Source organism: Protomyctophum bolini (genome assembly GCF_963924005.1).
Source record: "Protomyctophum bolini genome assembly, chromosome: 6".
NCBI classification, from domain to species: Eukaryota; Metazoa; Chordata; class Actinopteri; order Myctophiformes; family Myctophidae; genus Protomyctophum; species Protomyctophum bolini.
The window spans coordinates 17,135,748-17,151,744 of record NC_137867.1 but is presented as its reverse complement, the minus strand read 5'-3'; the positions used below and the strand labels follow the sequence as shown (position 1 = coordinate 17,151,744).

Below are 15,997 nucleotides of genomic sequence, written 5' to 3'. Positions count from 1 at the left end.
ACAAAATACAGTCCTTTGGGTTTTATGCCCTAACATCATTTTCAGATGCTTCTTTAAGATGATGATGACAACATTATTGTTAAGCTCTACTCTAAAGTAACTAAATAAAATAGTAATGCTAAATAAGTAACACTGTTTAAGTCCAGCGTTTTCCACCACTGAAACGGGTCGCATGTCTCTTGCTAATATAGAATGTGTAAAGGCACAATTTAAACATCAACAATTCCCAAGAGGCATGACAAGCTTTGTTCAACAACATCACTGTGGAAACTTCTTTAGCATGGGTCGAATTATGTGGGAGTTTGCTCTAAAAGAGCCTGGAATTGTTGGCTGTGTCATCTTTGGAGTTTGGACAGATCTCTTTGACTTTGTGATGCCTGCTAATAATGCTCAGCTGGCTCATATAATGTCATATTTGTCGTTTTGCCAGGCTGTGGGATATGGCACTTGTGGAGGCGGATCATACGGTGGCGTTTTGTAAACGATGCGTTGTGTGCCCTCATAACTCACTGCCACTGGACAGCGGGAAGCCAAAATATGTCCACACTTTTGACTCGAAGGAAGTGGAAGGATTCTTCTGTTTGTTTACACTACTAGTAGCCTATCATCATCATCGCTGACTTAAGCAGTGGCCATAGTGATCTGAAATTGAAAGTAAAGCAAAGAGACGTGCAACACGACACTAGTGGAGTTAAGACTTAACTTCACTCCTCTGCGGAGTGTGTGTGTGCGTGCGTGCGTGTGTGTGTGTGTGTGTGTGTGTGAGAGAGAGAGAGGGAGGGAGTGTCCGTCCTGGAGTCAGACTTTTACTCGGACAGGAACGTCCGTGGCTCGGAACGTGCGTATGCAATGAAATATCGCGAGTCGGCTTGTGATTTCGATACTATGTATCAAACGTCAATTTAGTTTCGATGCGTATCGAGAATCGTGATAGCCTTACTGTTTTACTAGGGACTATTTTACCAACAGTACTTGGATTGGAACTCAAAGTAATATCATTTGGAAGAAATGCAAAGAAATTCAACATAATATAGAATGTTTTGTTTGACTTAATTAAAAAGTGAATTTCTGATGTAAACAGAGGGTCCAGTTTTCAGTGAGTTTCTTTTCTGAAACCAAACCTTGTCTGTGCTATTGATTCACTGGGTAGAAGGAGGCTGAGAGATTCTTCCACCAATGCCACGTATTGGCTCATCAATACTAATCCATCATGTTTTCCTCAAACTTCTCCGTAACAGTTCCTATACAGTCCATGTCTATAAGGCATTATGAACATACTTATAATAAATTGTAATCAGCTTATACAATTTAAAACGACTTAAAAGGTCTTCCTGTATTTCACTGTGATCTGCTTATTGCGTAGCCTGAAAGAGACCTATGATTTTCTGGGAATAGAGGGGCGGACCATCTCCCGGCTGAGACAGCCGGGGATTCCTATTGGTTCACCAACTTATGTGACCGCCTCCCCAACCCCCTGCCCCCTCTGCTATCGACTCCACACATTGGAGAACACTGACGTCGCCACATTTGGAGTGACGCCCCTTTGCACTCTTATTGGTTAGCGAAAATACAAGATTCACTCCGCTTGTATGCCAGATCTCATACATGTTCTTTTTCCTCCATTCGGAGGAAAAAATTACAGTCATGAGAACTCATAAATACTGATCCACCACAATGCCGAATGGCATTGTCTGGTGAAACACACGCCAAGTTTGAGACGATTCAGCGTTCAGTTGAAAGCTTTCTGAGAAAGGCCGGCCACCGAGTGACATAGATTGGTGACATTTTCAAGTTAAGCCGGCCACAGAGTGAGTCACACACACACACACACACACACACACACACACACACACACACACACACACACACACACACACACACACACGTGTGTGACTCACTCTGACACACACACACACACACACATTGGTGAATTATAGTATAGATGTATCACAACTATGACTGATTGATTGAAACTAATTTAGTATCATTAGTTTAGGATGCAAAAGCTTTGCTTAGCCCATAATGCAAAAATCCCATGGGGGGTTGTTTTCATTGTGATCCTTTCAATTCATCAAGACTACATTACATATCGGCAACAACACAAAAAGCAATTCTAGATATATTTACAGAAAAGAGGTGGGCAGGGGATGACACACCAATGGGGCTCCTTCTGTGGAGCTCGGTGACTCTGGGGTCAAGACAGGAGGGCTTAAGATTACCCAAATCCGTTATAATTTGAGGACAGCCATGTTGACAATTATAAGACACTATGATCTTGTTTTGCATGCACTATTTGAAAAAGACAATTCACACTGAGTTTCTGTTGAGTGCCTGGCCATGCCAGAGGCACCGCTGCTGGGAAATTAATCCTGGTCTCTGCGGAGGTGGGTGAGTGTTGTGTGTTTGCCACCTGGACGCCCCTACATCACACGCGGAAGAAAAACAATACAATACCATAATATGGTATACGGTATATTATACCGTATGCAAAACCATCATACAGTAACTTTGTGTGATTTCAAACTGGTATAGCTAAAAATAAGGTATTCTGCCAGCACTAGAACTTGTGTGCCTAGTTGCTGATATGGAGTCAGTTCTGTCAATTTCTCGCTCATGGTTAAGTGTGCAGAAAGATGATGCCTAGTCAGCACTCTGCTTCACCCCAAAGGTGGCTTACACAAAGTTTGCACTCTGTCTAATCTCTCCTTTTTACAGAGGAGGAGTGGGTCCTTATCCTTCCCTTTTAGGATGAGAGAGGAAGCCTATTTCCCTCTCTTTCTCTCATGGGGGAAATTTTAGTTGGCAAGAATCAGACATTTAACGTGAATAATTTTAGCAGTTAAATTATGCATCTCTGTTGGCAGAAATAACTATTATTAATACACATTTCTCTGATCATGTTGTACTATTGTGTCCCTCAGTGTGACCTGGTGTTGGATGCAGCTCACAGAAAGAGCCCTGAGCCTAGTGCGGGCCCCAGGAAAGAGGATATTGTAGAAAGCATCATTTTCAAGGCTTCTGATGTTGTAGTGTTGACCTTCAAAGATGTGGACCTCAATTTTGCCAGGAAAGGTACAGAAGCTTGTATGTATGTGTGTGTATATATATATATATATATATATATATATATATATATATAATTTAACACACACGCAACTATTGTTCATACTACCCAAATATGTTTCTTTCAACCTGTAGACGGTATAGCTGTGTTTGCATTTAGGATGATATACTCAGTGTTATTTTACTGTGGTGATGTCGTAGAGATCAAGTCGCATGTATGCGTCTGCACTGAGAGGCCAGCCATTGTAGAATAATGTGAAATATTGATTGGTCTGAAGGTCCCCCTGGCGCAGCTAGGACACTCAATAAAAAGCCTGATTGAGCCTCCTTCATCTAACTCGTTTTGATTCCACACAGTTCTTTTAAACCAGAATAGGCTCTAGGCTGTGTGGGAAAGTGTTAAGATATAAATATGAGCTTCAGATCAGTTCATCAGCCTACTAAGATTGCAGGTTTACCAGATTTGATTTGACGTTTTTATTACAGAAATATTGAATAAGGATCAGACCTTGTAACCCAGTCACTTCAGATGAAATTATGTACCGAGTTGAGATTTCTTTTGATAAATTGGAAATTTCCTGCCTGCCAATTAGTCAGTTTCTTAGTCAGTCAATTCCATCTGTCTTCTGACCCTCTCTTTTGTCTGTCTGTCTGTCTGTCTCTGCACTCCAATGGTGTAGTCGCATCTGATGCAGGAGTGGCAGGTAATATATGAATGTTTTCTAATCTCTCTCACACACACACACACACACACACACACACACACAGATTAGATTTGATGAAAGCATGATGTGGCAAATTCCAGGCTTGTTTTAAGCCTAAGCTTTTAACAAGTTACTTAAATGAAATAACCTTCATGTCTTAACATCAAGGCTTAATCCAGGAGAAGTGACACAGCTTCCATAAACCCCAAGTTAAGAGTCAATTATCTGACTCTTCACGTTGACGTTTTCATCGGATACACCATTGTGTTGGCATCAGTTAATCAGCCACCGATATGCTTTCTAGGCCTTGTGATCAGAGCGTTTGGAGAAGCTCTCAAGGCCTGAGATGCACTTGCTTCTATCAACAACCAGATTGTATACTCAATTTTGAGTGTGTCACAGCAAACCATGTCTGCTTACAGTGCTTGTGTACCACTTACAAACGTTGCTGTGCATTTCTTGTGTATTTGTCCCCACAGACAACTTTACAGATGCGGCAGTGACTGGTCGGATCAATGGCGAACACAAGGAGAAGGATCTGGAACCCTGGGATGGAGGAGAGACCCACACCTCTGGAGACAGTCTGGAGTCACTGGATACAGACGTGGTAGGAACAAACAATGTATGCAAAATCCTAACCAACACTCCAACACTGCAAAATTCAAGTGTACACATGTAGTCTTGCCTATGTATTTTCATTTTCCCATTGTAAACTGAAGTTGAAAGCTTCTCTGTAATAATAATAATAGATTTATAGGGTTAGGTAACCAAAGACCATGGGATGTTATTAGGCTGAAGGGTCAAATTCAAAACTAGGTAAAAACATAGAGAGACAAAAAGGCTCCAGAAAATGTAAAAAACACACACACTAAGGTTGGGCGGTATTTCAGTTTCACGGTTTGATACGGTTTAATTATATCATTACGGTATCGTCCGTCAAAACCGTCCAAATCGTTTCACCTGACATGAGCGTTGGGTGGTTATTATTGTTTACGGAAGCAGTAGAGAATGGCAGCATCGCTAGTTTCCATGATCCGTCCGTCCGTGTCTGACAAAATTCTTGTGCCAGTTGACGTGTTTCTCCCCCGCCCGCCTCGCCCTTCTCTGGTCGAGCGGAGTGAGAAGAAAATGAACGTGCACCATGACGGGCAACGCTGAAGCCAAGCGGCACACAACAAGCGCTAGATAATAAGCTAGCCGTGTGTGTGCGCTGTATGCTGTGTGGTTTACGTCAAGTCACAAAATCATGTGCCGCGGAATCATTGCTGTGAATCGCTATGAAACAGAGCTATGCTGTGGACAGTCACAGAACAGATTTGTTGCAGCTCAGCATTGCCAAAATATTCCTATCAGCAACTGGCCCACTCTCTGTCAGGCATGAACTACTAAACTCAGTGGATCGTGCTGAAATAATCTGATGCGAGTTGTACAGCTGCGCCTCCACTTCCAATCTAGAATTATTATATGTCGCCGTACTGCGGAAAGCGTGCAGAAAATAGCCGATCTACAAGCTTACAGCGCGTCGTTGCGCGTTGTTTATTGTTTCTGTTTCTGTCGCATCATAAGATACTAATGTAATGGGTAAAATAATCACTGAGATCTAGGAGTGGATGATAGATCAGAGTCAGACTGTCAGACTCGGAGCAGGCAGCCAGGCAACGCTGTTTGCCTGAGCCTGGGGGCTCAATACAGTAGGGTAGGCAGAGAGTGGAGACAGGCGAACATGACTGACGATACATTACAATAGCGAAAGGGGCCATCTTGTGGCGATAGACTGTAATAGCAGTCTCTGATTAACAAAATGTAATAATGCCAACACATGGCCACGTTAAAATGAATTAGACGGTAAAACCGGAAACTGCAGTGTTTTGGTCATTGTAAAACGGGGTTTTAAATTTAGCAAAACCACCCAACCTTAACAGGTTCTACTGCTTATCACGCTTTACCCGCATTTCTATCAAATATAATCAAATATTCTACGCTGCCGAGATTGTTTTATTACCTTTGCAGCATACGCCGAAGTATTCATGCTTTTGATCCGTGAAAGTCCGTTAGTAAACACTCCCAGCTTTTGTTATTGAGCCGACAAAAAAGCTACTTCCTTGATCCGGGTCACAGACAAAGAGCAAAGTGAGCCGTGTTTTCAGTGGTGAAAATGGGTTACAAAATCGTGGGATAAAAAAAAGAGCCAAGATTGTCTCATCTGCATTGGCCTCAATTTCCCAGAAGCCCTAGCAGCCCAGCGCATGGGTTGATTTCCGGTTTCGTCATCATAACATGAAGGTCTCGTCGCCAGGTCCGCGGCAAAGACGGAGTTTCTTTTTAATTATTAAAATACAAATGTCGGGTATAGCGTAATAAGCAGGGTCTATCGTTTGATTAAACAATTTAAAGCCCTCAAGGTGTTAACACACACAGCATGCTACTCATACTCATGTATCACCTATGCATCATTTCACAGTCTCTGACTCTTTCTTTCTTCCTCTCTCTCTCTCACGTTAGTCTAACGGGTGGGACCCCAATGATATGTTCAAATACAACGAGGAGAAGTACGGAGTCCTGTCTACATATGACAGCAGCTTGTCTACATATACGTAAGTCTGAGTAACCATGTGATAGATTTGTCACCAAGTCCTGTGTTTTCAACTTGATGAGACGATTTGATTGCTTAGAGATTGGGCTGTTCAGTCCACGTGTGACCACCTGTGTTTGTGTAGCCTAGCCCTTGTATCTCTAGGCAGAGACAACAAAACAATCAAAGGAGGACGTACAGCTGGAATAGTGAGACAATTGAACATTGATTAAAAGTTTCTGATTAAAATATTCAGAATCACCTATTAAAAATTTTGTATTTGACAAAACTTGTTGCGCTCATTAGAAGTGAGTTGTGAATAGCTACATTCTATCCATTGGCCAATATAATGGTAACGTGTATCCTCTTTTCTCATAATGTTTCTACAGCCACTTTCTGTTTGCTCTGATGTTTGTTCTTTGTTTGCACAGAAGCTCAGCATTTATTCTACCAATGCCTACATTGTGTTGAGGACATAAGCTTATGGCCAGGGGTGCACATAACGTTTTTGGGCTAGTTCTCAGTGATGTAGAGATGAGTCAGAGCACTAAATGTCTGTGTATTAAAGATTACTGGGTCAGAATTCATGGAAGTATGCCTAGTATGCACAGGAAGTAGTTTTGTTTCTTAAACTATGAATCAGGGGCCCCCTTCCTGTGGGTCACCATCCTCAAGATAATTTATTTTCTTGTTTTCCCATGATTGCTGTATTTAGACGATCAACCACCACATTGATTAATTAATTAATTAATAGGGATTCTAGTTTTCTTGTTTTTAGTTCCATTGTTTTCAGTTTTTTGTGTCATAAATGTGTTTTAATATTGTCTGGACTCTCGGCATACAGTAGGAGGTGAAATTCATCACTTTGAAATGAAAGCTTATAATGCCCCCCCCCCCCTCTCTTTTTAAATCTACTTTGCGCTTCTTTTCTCAGAGTTCCCTTGGAGCGGGACAACTCCGAAGAGTTCCTGAAGAGAGAGGCACGTGCTGCCCAGCTGGCCGAGGAGATTGAGGCCAGCGCCACCTACAAGGCCCGCGTGGCCCTGGAGAACGACGAGCGCTCCGAGGAGGACAAATACACAGCCGTGGTGCGGGGGGAGAGGGGGGACAGGGACACGCACACGCTCAGCAGGTGAGACCAGCACACACTCTCACACACACACACACACACACACACACACACACACACTTGACAGCAGATCATACTCGGTGTCACACACATATACACAAGACTGAGGCCACATTTCGACGACAAAGTAGCCGTCAAGGCACCTAGGCTGCTAATCCTAGGTGCCTGACAGCGTGACTCCTGATCCCGAGTCCCGACGACCTTTGCTGCGTGTAAAATCACCCCCTACTCTCCCCATGTCCTGTCAGTCTACTGTTCATCTATAAAAATACAAATAAATGCTGTAGTGTGCATGCCAGGTGGCAGCCTCGTTTTCTTTTTTGCTTTTTTTTACATTTAGTTAATTGGGGTTTCATTTTCTCAAGCATTAATAGGCACTTTATATGATCAGAAATAACAGGAAATTGTATTTCTGATTCTGTCAAACTCCCCAAAGGCCCATTTTGAGCTAGGAAAAACACTGGTTGAACAACAAGGTCTCCCAATAAAAAGAAGACACTTTTATCGATGTCCGTTGGTATTGGTAATGCATGCCCTTCGGGTACATAATATTTTGCTGTTTGGGCCATAAATATTGTAATTCCACATTTTATTTGATTTCCATTTCAAGCTGGCCTTGAAATGGTATTGTACTGTATATGAACAGAGAGGAATGTCGCGTGATGTTTGGAAAGTGGTGGCTGGTGGTTGCCAGGGACCAGGTTGTGCCTAAGTAACGACATGGAATATCATTCGAACACTGTACCTGTGCACAGGAATTACATTTGTTTGTCAAGGAGGGATATGTGTTTGCTATAAAATCTCTCCTTAGTCCTTTTCAGAATCGGTTTTATTTTCACTTCCACAATACACACTGGGCAATGGGCATACAGGGGAGCAAATACCGTTCTCCACAACTCATCGTGCTTCACATTTAAAAACAATAGACGCAGATTTTGATATAATATTGCTCTGAACAGTCTCTGAACAGTCTTGAACCAAATCAAATCCAACCCCTTTATTAAGAGGACTGGTGACGTGTACATGGTTATCTAACCAGTTTTCCCTGTGGCATGTCTTTGTTTATGTATATAGAGAAAACAAGTACATTCCCCCCAGCCAGAGGAACAGAGAAGCTATGTCCTGGGGGGCGGGACGTCAGAATTCACCCCGTCTGGTTCAGAGTTCCACCGGACCACAGACTCCCCGACCAGGACCTCATGACTACAGCCCCAGCTCCGGGGCCGACCAGAGGGTAGTGAATGGAGGTAGGGGGTTTTACATTATGCAACCCAAACAGTTCTAATGTTTTCATGTGTCATCGTGTGGTCAACCTCACATCTCCTTGTTAGACGATGTCATAACAGAAGTGAGCTTGGCGGATATTCAAGGAGATTTATTGTTGTTGCTGATTCCACGTCATTTTATGTATTATATTGTTTCCTTACATATATCATTATTTCATACCTGCCATGTCTTTCTCTTCTGTTTAGCCCCCTTCTCATTTCTCCTTTTAATTATGGCCTTGATTTGATTTGTTTTTTTCTCATTTTCTGTCTGTTATCCTTTATCATTTTGTACCCTCCTCATAGGTTCATCCCACTGGCCCTCGCCCTGTCCATCTCCCTCCTCCCGACCCCCCTCTCGCTACCAGTCTGGCCCCTCCTCCTTGCCTCCCAGGGCGGCCACGCCCACCAAGCCCCCCTCCAGACCCCCCTCTCGACCTTCCAGACCTCCCTCCCATCCTTCCTACCCCTCCTACCCCTCCTCGTCTTCTGCGGCCCCCCACCACGGGCCCACGTCGCCAGCCTCCACCCTGCCCAAACGCATGTCCTCGGAAGGTACCCACGAGAGTGTGGAGTAGACGCGGACGAAAGCACTAGTTGAAGACATGTTGTAATATTTGAAAAGATCACGATGAGCCCTATATTTATCTGAAATGGTTTAAGATTCTTTGAGTTGGCTTAAGTTGAATCGAAAATTTTCATACACAGTATATATATATAATGGTATATTCTTGTTTGTTTGATGTGCAACAGCACATATTAGGCTGAAGTTGCCACTATAGGTTAAAGCAGGGGTGTCTAAACTAAATTTAGGCAGGATTGGTCATCTTGCGGTCCAGATTACTTTCCTAATGGCTCCCTCAAACAAAAATAAAGTTCTTGATTTCAGGTCTAGAACTGAACAGGAATGTCTCTTACTATATATTTTATTTTCATGTGTAATTCCACCCGCACTGTTGAAACATCAAAAGTCAGCAGAACTGGTACCAGTGAGTACCTGCCCTATTCAACCACTGTCTATAACGACACGAAAGGCTCCACTTTCAGATGTAGTCTAATTGGAAGTAACAGTTGAGTACAGGCCCCTGCTCAACCAGAGTGGCAGGGTAAGCCTTGTAAAATATTTACAGACAAAAGAGCGTCATATTATATGGGTTTAGTCCATTGTCTGTAATAAATGAACCGTTTTGATGCCTACATTGGCATTGTCCATGGCTTTTGCTACATAGGGCCTCGATACAAGCAAAGATGCATCAGTACACCAAATGCATTTTCCCAATTGAGATTCATGAGTCATGTCAGTTGTTATAGAGAAGGCAATAAATTAATAAAATCTTCTGCAAGGTCCCTGGTTCTTCAGTGCAGTGCAGCACTCGCGCACAGAGGTGAGACTATTTCAGTGGGGCGCTCTCGGTAGATGCTTATACACATTGGGTGGTGCTGACCCCGTTTTCCACATTCACACAATGGCAGCTTTGCCAGCTTAGCAGTGACAGGCCACGCACAGATAAATAATAATTGGGTATGAATATTTTAATTAATGAATACTTATTTATTTTCCCCTCCAAATCATCCCATTGGCCAGATTGGACCCCTCTGGTAGTGACACCCTTGAGTTATAGTGAGGAATTTGTGGCAATAAAGCATGAGTTTAAATAAGAGCATTCGGTACCATCTGTCTAAAAATATGTATTCCATTGAAAGAAAGGCAGTCCTAGTAGTTGCAAGTTTGCAACTCATGCCAAGTAGAATGTTCAATGAGATGATTTGGTCAAGACAACGTGAACATTAGGAAGTTCTCACAATAACGGTAGCAAGCATCCCTGTGTTGTATTTGGCTTCAAAAGGAATGTAGAAACCTTTCTGAGAAATCAGAATGGAACACAGGGAGATAATTTACACTGTTTTGACTGGAGCAGGTTTATCAGTGTTTGCAAAAGATCTGGTTGAGGTTTACCCAGAGAGATGACTAATGCTTTATGGTATGAGCTGTTTTCACTTTGATTTAGCAGAGGCCCGAATGCGTCTTCAAAAGTGAACTCAACATTTTTATGTTTTAATCAATGGCTCCTCACAGATCTCCCCAAATATTTGAACCTACTCAACTAGTTCTTTGCCACACATCAGTTTTGCACTGGGCTGTCAAACAGACACTGCTAGGCTTTACTGGCACAGACTTCACTAAACACTGGCAACGCTTTAAATTTGGACTTTCACATCTCTGCCATGGCTCTTTCTCCCACCAACAACAATTTCTCTCATCTCTCTCTGCCTCTCTCGCTCATGTCTTTCTTTCTCATCCCTCACCTCCTTGTCCCCCTGCTCGTGGTGTGAACCAGTGTTGTGTGTAGTACTATGGGGTCGTCTGTAGTGTGTTCCATTCACATGCTTGTCACCGTTGGCACTGCTTCATGGTGAGCCCTCTAAAGCCAGATGGAGCAGCTCATGTGAGCGTCACATCTCTGGCAGCAGTTTGTAAGACACAAGGAAACACCCCAAAGGTGGAAGGATGGCAATGAATAATAGAAGTTATTCTACCTGCCGTCAGTATATTAATGTCTCTCCCTCCCTGCGGGTCTTTCTGGCTTTCTCTCTCTTCGTCTTCCTCCTCTGCAGGTCCCCCCAGAATGTCCCCAAAGTCCCAGCGGACACCCCGCGCCCACAGAGTGCCCCCGTGCCGGACCACAGGAGTCCCTCCAGGAGTGGACTTCATCTCCCACAATGCCCCAGGAGAGGTTCCGGTCAATCCGCCGACCAGGAATAGCTCCTCTGGAGGAACATGGTCATCAGTAGTTAGTGGAGGTACACGTTAGGATCACAATTTCTTCCCTTCATCTCCACCCCACCCCTGTTTGTTGAGTGGTGCAACCACTCCAAGGAACAGCAATGTCTGTGTTCACCTATGTGCCTATGTGTTGGTTAATGAGCACCAGAGACCTGCTAATGAGAGAGAGAAGTCAATGAAACTCATAAGTCTCATTGACTTATGAGTTTATAATCGTGTATACAGTGGTGAGCACTGAGCAGCAGGCAGTGATGAGTGAAAGTTAATGAGACAGGTTTGACCCATCAGTGTGCTCATGATGTGGCTCAGCACAACCTTACCACAGCTTCCAATAGACAACTAGAATATTATCCCAAGTTCAGGGGAATGTTGCCATCTACTCGGATGTTAGGAGTGTTACGTCGTCCGAGCATGGCATTGTTCAACATGCTTAGTAAGGATGTCGTATCCAAAGCGCTCCTCTGCTCCAAATTACATTTTTGTTACTTGTTATGCAGGTGTGAAGGAGTGTTACTTTTAACAAACATTTTTTAACTCTAATGCAGTATACATTTGCTTCTGGGGGTCCCTGGAACAAAATATTTTTGGATGGTCAAAATTCATATAATTTTAGGGGCCATTGACATGGAAAGGTTTTGAGCACCACCACTGATATAGCAACATGTGATTTTCGGGAAAACTGTTAGGATTTAGAAGATTTAGAATCTGCCTCAGGTCTTAATGGGTTAGGTATATGAGTAAGTAGCCATGACGGTCATCAGTAAAGTCTTCCTTCTCCCTATCCCTCTGCAGCACACAGACCTCGCTCCCCTCGTCAGAACAGCATGGGTGGAGCCTCTCCTAGCACCTCTTCCATTCCGCCCCCTCAGACGGGGACGGCTCCTGTGGAAGTGCTTACCTCGCCGACGTCAGCCTCCTCGCCCACTGCTGCTAGCCCCAACATGGTTGCCACTAGTTCAGCTGAAGGTAGCTTTGTTGTTGGCTATAATGTGGACCCCATGGAATTTGTCCTCGACGGGTTTCCATTTGTCTGTGATAGATGTAAACTCCGTGAACAGTTTCTATCTGTTCACATAGGGAACAGGCAACATGCGTTGTGGCTCCATAAATGCACCCATCAAAGCTATACCCATAGAGTACAATGTCCCTTTGGACAATATCCAGAGTGACCCAATTCTCTTCTTCTTTCTTTTCTTTTATCCCGGTCCCTACAGCGAAAGAGTGTCGCATCCAGGAGACAAGGCAGACATCTCCTACAGCCAACAAGGAGAATGTCAAGCCCCTGGACAGCTCCGCTAGTATCGCTAGACCAGCTTGCAAAGGTAACGGTTTTGTCTCTTACAGCCATGCCTGGGAGGGAGAGCTTCATCGTTATGATTCTGGAGAAGTAGCCTTCTGTGTGGCACATATGTTTTATACATTACTATCCATTATCCATTACAATAAACTCAATGTGATAATGTAAAATATTGTGATATGGCTTCTTCTCTCCCACTTTGCAGGACCTCCTTCCATGGCGCCCGACCACAGAAAACAAATAGACAATTTAAAGAAATTTAGTGTAGATTTTAGGGTAAGTTTCCCATTTTCTCTAATCATATGAACTAGCTTCCCTACACTCTGGACATATAATAGGTGAACATTTGATGAAAATTGCAGATCTACAAGCTTGCAACATTTCTGAGCTTGTAGATTGACTATTTTCAGCGACTTGGTATTGAGGGAAGAGAGGAAAGAGGAGGGGACCGAGCACAGAACCCTGGGGGGGTATCGAGAAAGTATATGGGGTTTAAAAGGTTAATGGCTCATTTGAAGCATGTAGTTTGCAGAAGATCTTGTGATCTTTCTATTAACAATCTCATAAGTAAGGGAATACAAGCTCTCCTCCTCCCGTCTCCCTCCGTTCAGTTGCAGTCAAGCTCCAACCCAGACCCTGTCTTTGACCAGATGATGACCAAGCCTCCCAGAGATCCCGGAGACAAGCCCAAGGACCTTCCGCTGGACAAGGCCTCTGGGGCGGGGCCGGAGGGCGGTGAGGAGGGGGTGGTGGTGGCGGTGCCAGCGGGTGCCCCCACCCCGGCCACCACCCCTGCGGCGGCCAACGGCAGTAAGCCGGGCAGCCCCGCAGCGCCCTCCCCCTCTCCCGCGGCAACGGACCAGAAGAGGCCGGGCCCAGACGTGACGTCACAAGGCTCCCAGACAACGGCCACGCCCATGTTCGGTGGGCCCAAGCCCCCCGAGGACAAGGACGAGAAGAAGGAGCCCGTGCAAGAGTGAGTTAAAGAATGGATGACAGATGGGATCAGGGAGAATAGGCTGTGGATGTTATCAACACGTTAACGTTCCACCATCTGTCTCTGGCTCTTTCTCCTCTCCTGCAGTCAAGTGAGGAAGTCGACCTTGAACCCCAACGCCAACGAGTTCAAGCCCAGATTCAACGCACAGGTCAGTCTGACCCTGCCGCCACCGCGACGCCATTTAAAAACAAGAGACAACGTTACCAAGTTTAATCGAAATTATTTAAAAACACTGGTGTTTCTATTATGGGCATGTCATGTATGTCATACATTGCTTTTAAAATATGTTTTGAGTGGTGCAACCACTCCAAGGAACAGCAATGTCCGTGTCTGTGTCTGTGTCAGTCCGCCTATGTGACGTTAATGAGCACCAGTATGACTATTAGTACCAGTAGTGGCGCTGTTGTGCCAGAAATGGAGAGAGAGTGCTGCACTGTTGCCTGCTAATAAGAGAGAGAGAGAGGGGGGGGGGAGTTGCACCACTCAGTTCACACGGGTGTGATTTAAAAAAAATATATTTAACAAAATAGTTGATAGTTGAAGCTCCCATTGCGTCGTAGAGCTTGTAGATCTATTTATCAATAACCTAAGTATACTGTATTGGGGTTAAGTGGCAGTTTGTGTTTGACTCTCTTCTGTTTGGGGTTCCCTCACCAGCCCAAGCCTTCTAACACCCCTACTCCCCCGAGGCCCCAGGGCCAGCCCAGCCCCTCCATCGTGGTCCAACAGCCCCAGACTGTCTATGGCCAGACGGTGTGCTTCCCGCAGATGTACCCTCTAACACCCGTCAGCCCAGGAGTACAGGTGAGACACACACACACACACACACAGTATGCTGAATTGCATTAAAAATATGAAATATGGCAACACGCAAGGTTTCTCTCTGACAGCGACGATATTCATGACAAACTCTTACCTGCTGCTGTGCAGTCTCCCAGCATGCTTCCATGTCTGTCCTCTTGTTCTTTTTTGTTTTATTCACACGGCCATCACCAACAGCTCGTATTATGCTATGTCCTTCATCCATACATTAACCTCTTCTTTTCATTGCTGTACTGCCTTCATTTGGGTACCCTTCCAGTCGAATGACTTCACACAATGGTTTAGTACCAACATGGCTGTATAGTGCAGAGATTAAAATAGGGTGCATTTTGCATCCCAAAACGCAGTTTATAGTAAAACAACAACCTCTGCATCCACGGGATGCACTACTGTACTACTGTACTGTTTTAACTTTTTTATTTATTTATTTATCTTGCTAGCTTTAGTTAATAATCATTTCTTCTTCTGTTTTCTACAAGAATATAACCACATTATAACCATATAAAATGAAATGGGAGTTAAATGCTGCAACTTGTAAAAATGGCAAAATATGACACCAATGTCGTTGAAGTGGGACTCATCAAATGTCCCTGGGACTCATCTAAAAGACCATCCCTTCACTGATAGTGTTTGAGCATTCTGCACTGATGGCCAGAGTTCAAGGTCAGAGGCCATGGTCATTGTTAATTGTAAATAGAAACATATTAGTGTTGCCTTCAATTTGGGTCCAATTTGATTGAAACCTGGTTGATCTGAGTTCACCTGTCAGCATTCTGAACATTGAAAAACATTGTTCCTGTTGATTCTCTCGTTACTTATTATTAATCATTTCTGTTTTGTCATTCATTTTAATCTCGCCGCCATTACTAGATGTGTGTGTGTGTGTGTGTGTGTGTGTGTGTGTGTGTGTGTGTGTGTGTGTGTGTGTGTAGATAAACGTGTGTGTGTCAGGCCATGCACATCTATCATGCCTTTCCATTCCTTCCTCCTCTTTGATCTGTCAGACATCACTAGATGAGACTGGTCTAAACACCATATGTTACACCAAAGACAAAATATTTTGAACGTAATGTTTATACTGTATTTTTTTCATTTATTTTTTTATAATATGATACTGTATGTCAATTCATATTATGCAGTCAGATAACACGTTTCAAATATTTTTATACACTTTTACAAGTTGCTTTAAGAAGTACTTGGTGATCCAACATCACTCGCCAAGGAAGAAAAAAAAAAGAATTTGTTGACCAACTAAAGAATGGTTCTTTTTTTCCCCTTTCTCCCTCTCCTCCCCTCTCTCTCTCCATTAGAAAAGCATAATCTGGAAGGTTTGTGACATTTTCTAAGATTTCTATTTTTC

The 15,997-nt window shown here is 43.7% G+C and overlaps 1 protein-coding gene across 11 annotated transcripts in view; it reads left to right on the top strand.

Moving 5' to 3' along the window:
• The window catches only part of atxn2 (ataxin 2), a 32,272-nt gene that overhangs the window by 4,833 nt on the left and 11,442 nt on the right, over nucleotides 1-15,997 (top strand). For 2 of the 11 annotated variants that reach the window (XM_080766678.1, XM_080766676.1), the window contains exons 5-19: nucleotides 2,922-3,072; nucleotides 3,744-3,767; nucleotides 4,247-4,374; nucleotides 6,270-6,361; nucleotides 7,274-7,471; nucleotides 8,543-8,715; nucleotides 9,040-9,288; nucleotides 11,350-11,535; nucleotides 12,311-12,484; nucleotides 12,733-12,840; nucleotides 13,021-13,091; nucleotides 13,427-13,791; nucleotides 13,900-13,963; nucleotides 14,473-14,619; nucleotides 15,948-15,965. In XM_080766678.1, the coding sequence (XP_080622804.1) occupies nucleotides 2,922-3,072; nucleotides 3,744-3,767; nucleotides 4,247-4,374; nucleotides 6,270-6,361; nucleotides 7,274-7,471; nucleotides 8,543-8,715; nucleotides 9,040-9,288; nucleotides 11,350-11,535; nucleotides 12,311-12,484; nucleotides 12,733-12,840; nucleotides 13,021-13,091; nucleotides 13,427-13,791; nucleotides 13,900-13,963; nucleotides 14,473-14,619; nucleotides 15,948-15,965 (2,148 nt within the window). Of the gene's footprint in view, nucleotides 1-2,921; nucleotides 3,073-3,743; nucleotides 3,768-4,246; nucleotides 4,390-6,269; nucleotides 6,362-7,273; nucleotides 7,472-8,542; nucleotides 8,716-9,039; nucleotides 9,289-11,349; nucleotides 11,536-12,310; nucleotides 12,485-12,732; nucleotides 12,841-13,020; nucleotides 13,092-13,426; nucleotides 13,792-13,899; nucleotides 13,964-14,472; nucleotides 14,620-15,947; nucleotides 15,966-15,997 lie in introns of all 11 variants that reach the window. The other 9 variants (XM_080766675.1, XM_080766672.1, XM_080766679.1 and 6 more) reach the window with 7 other exon arrangements.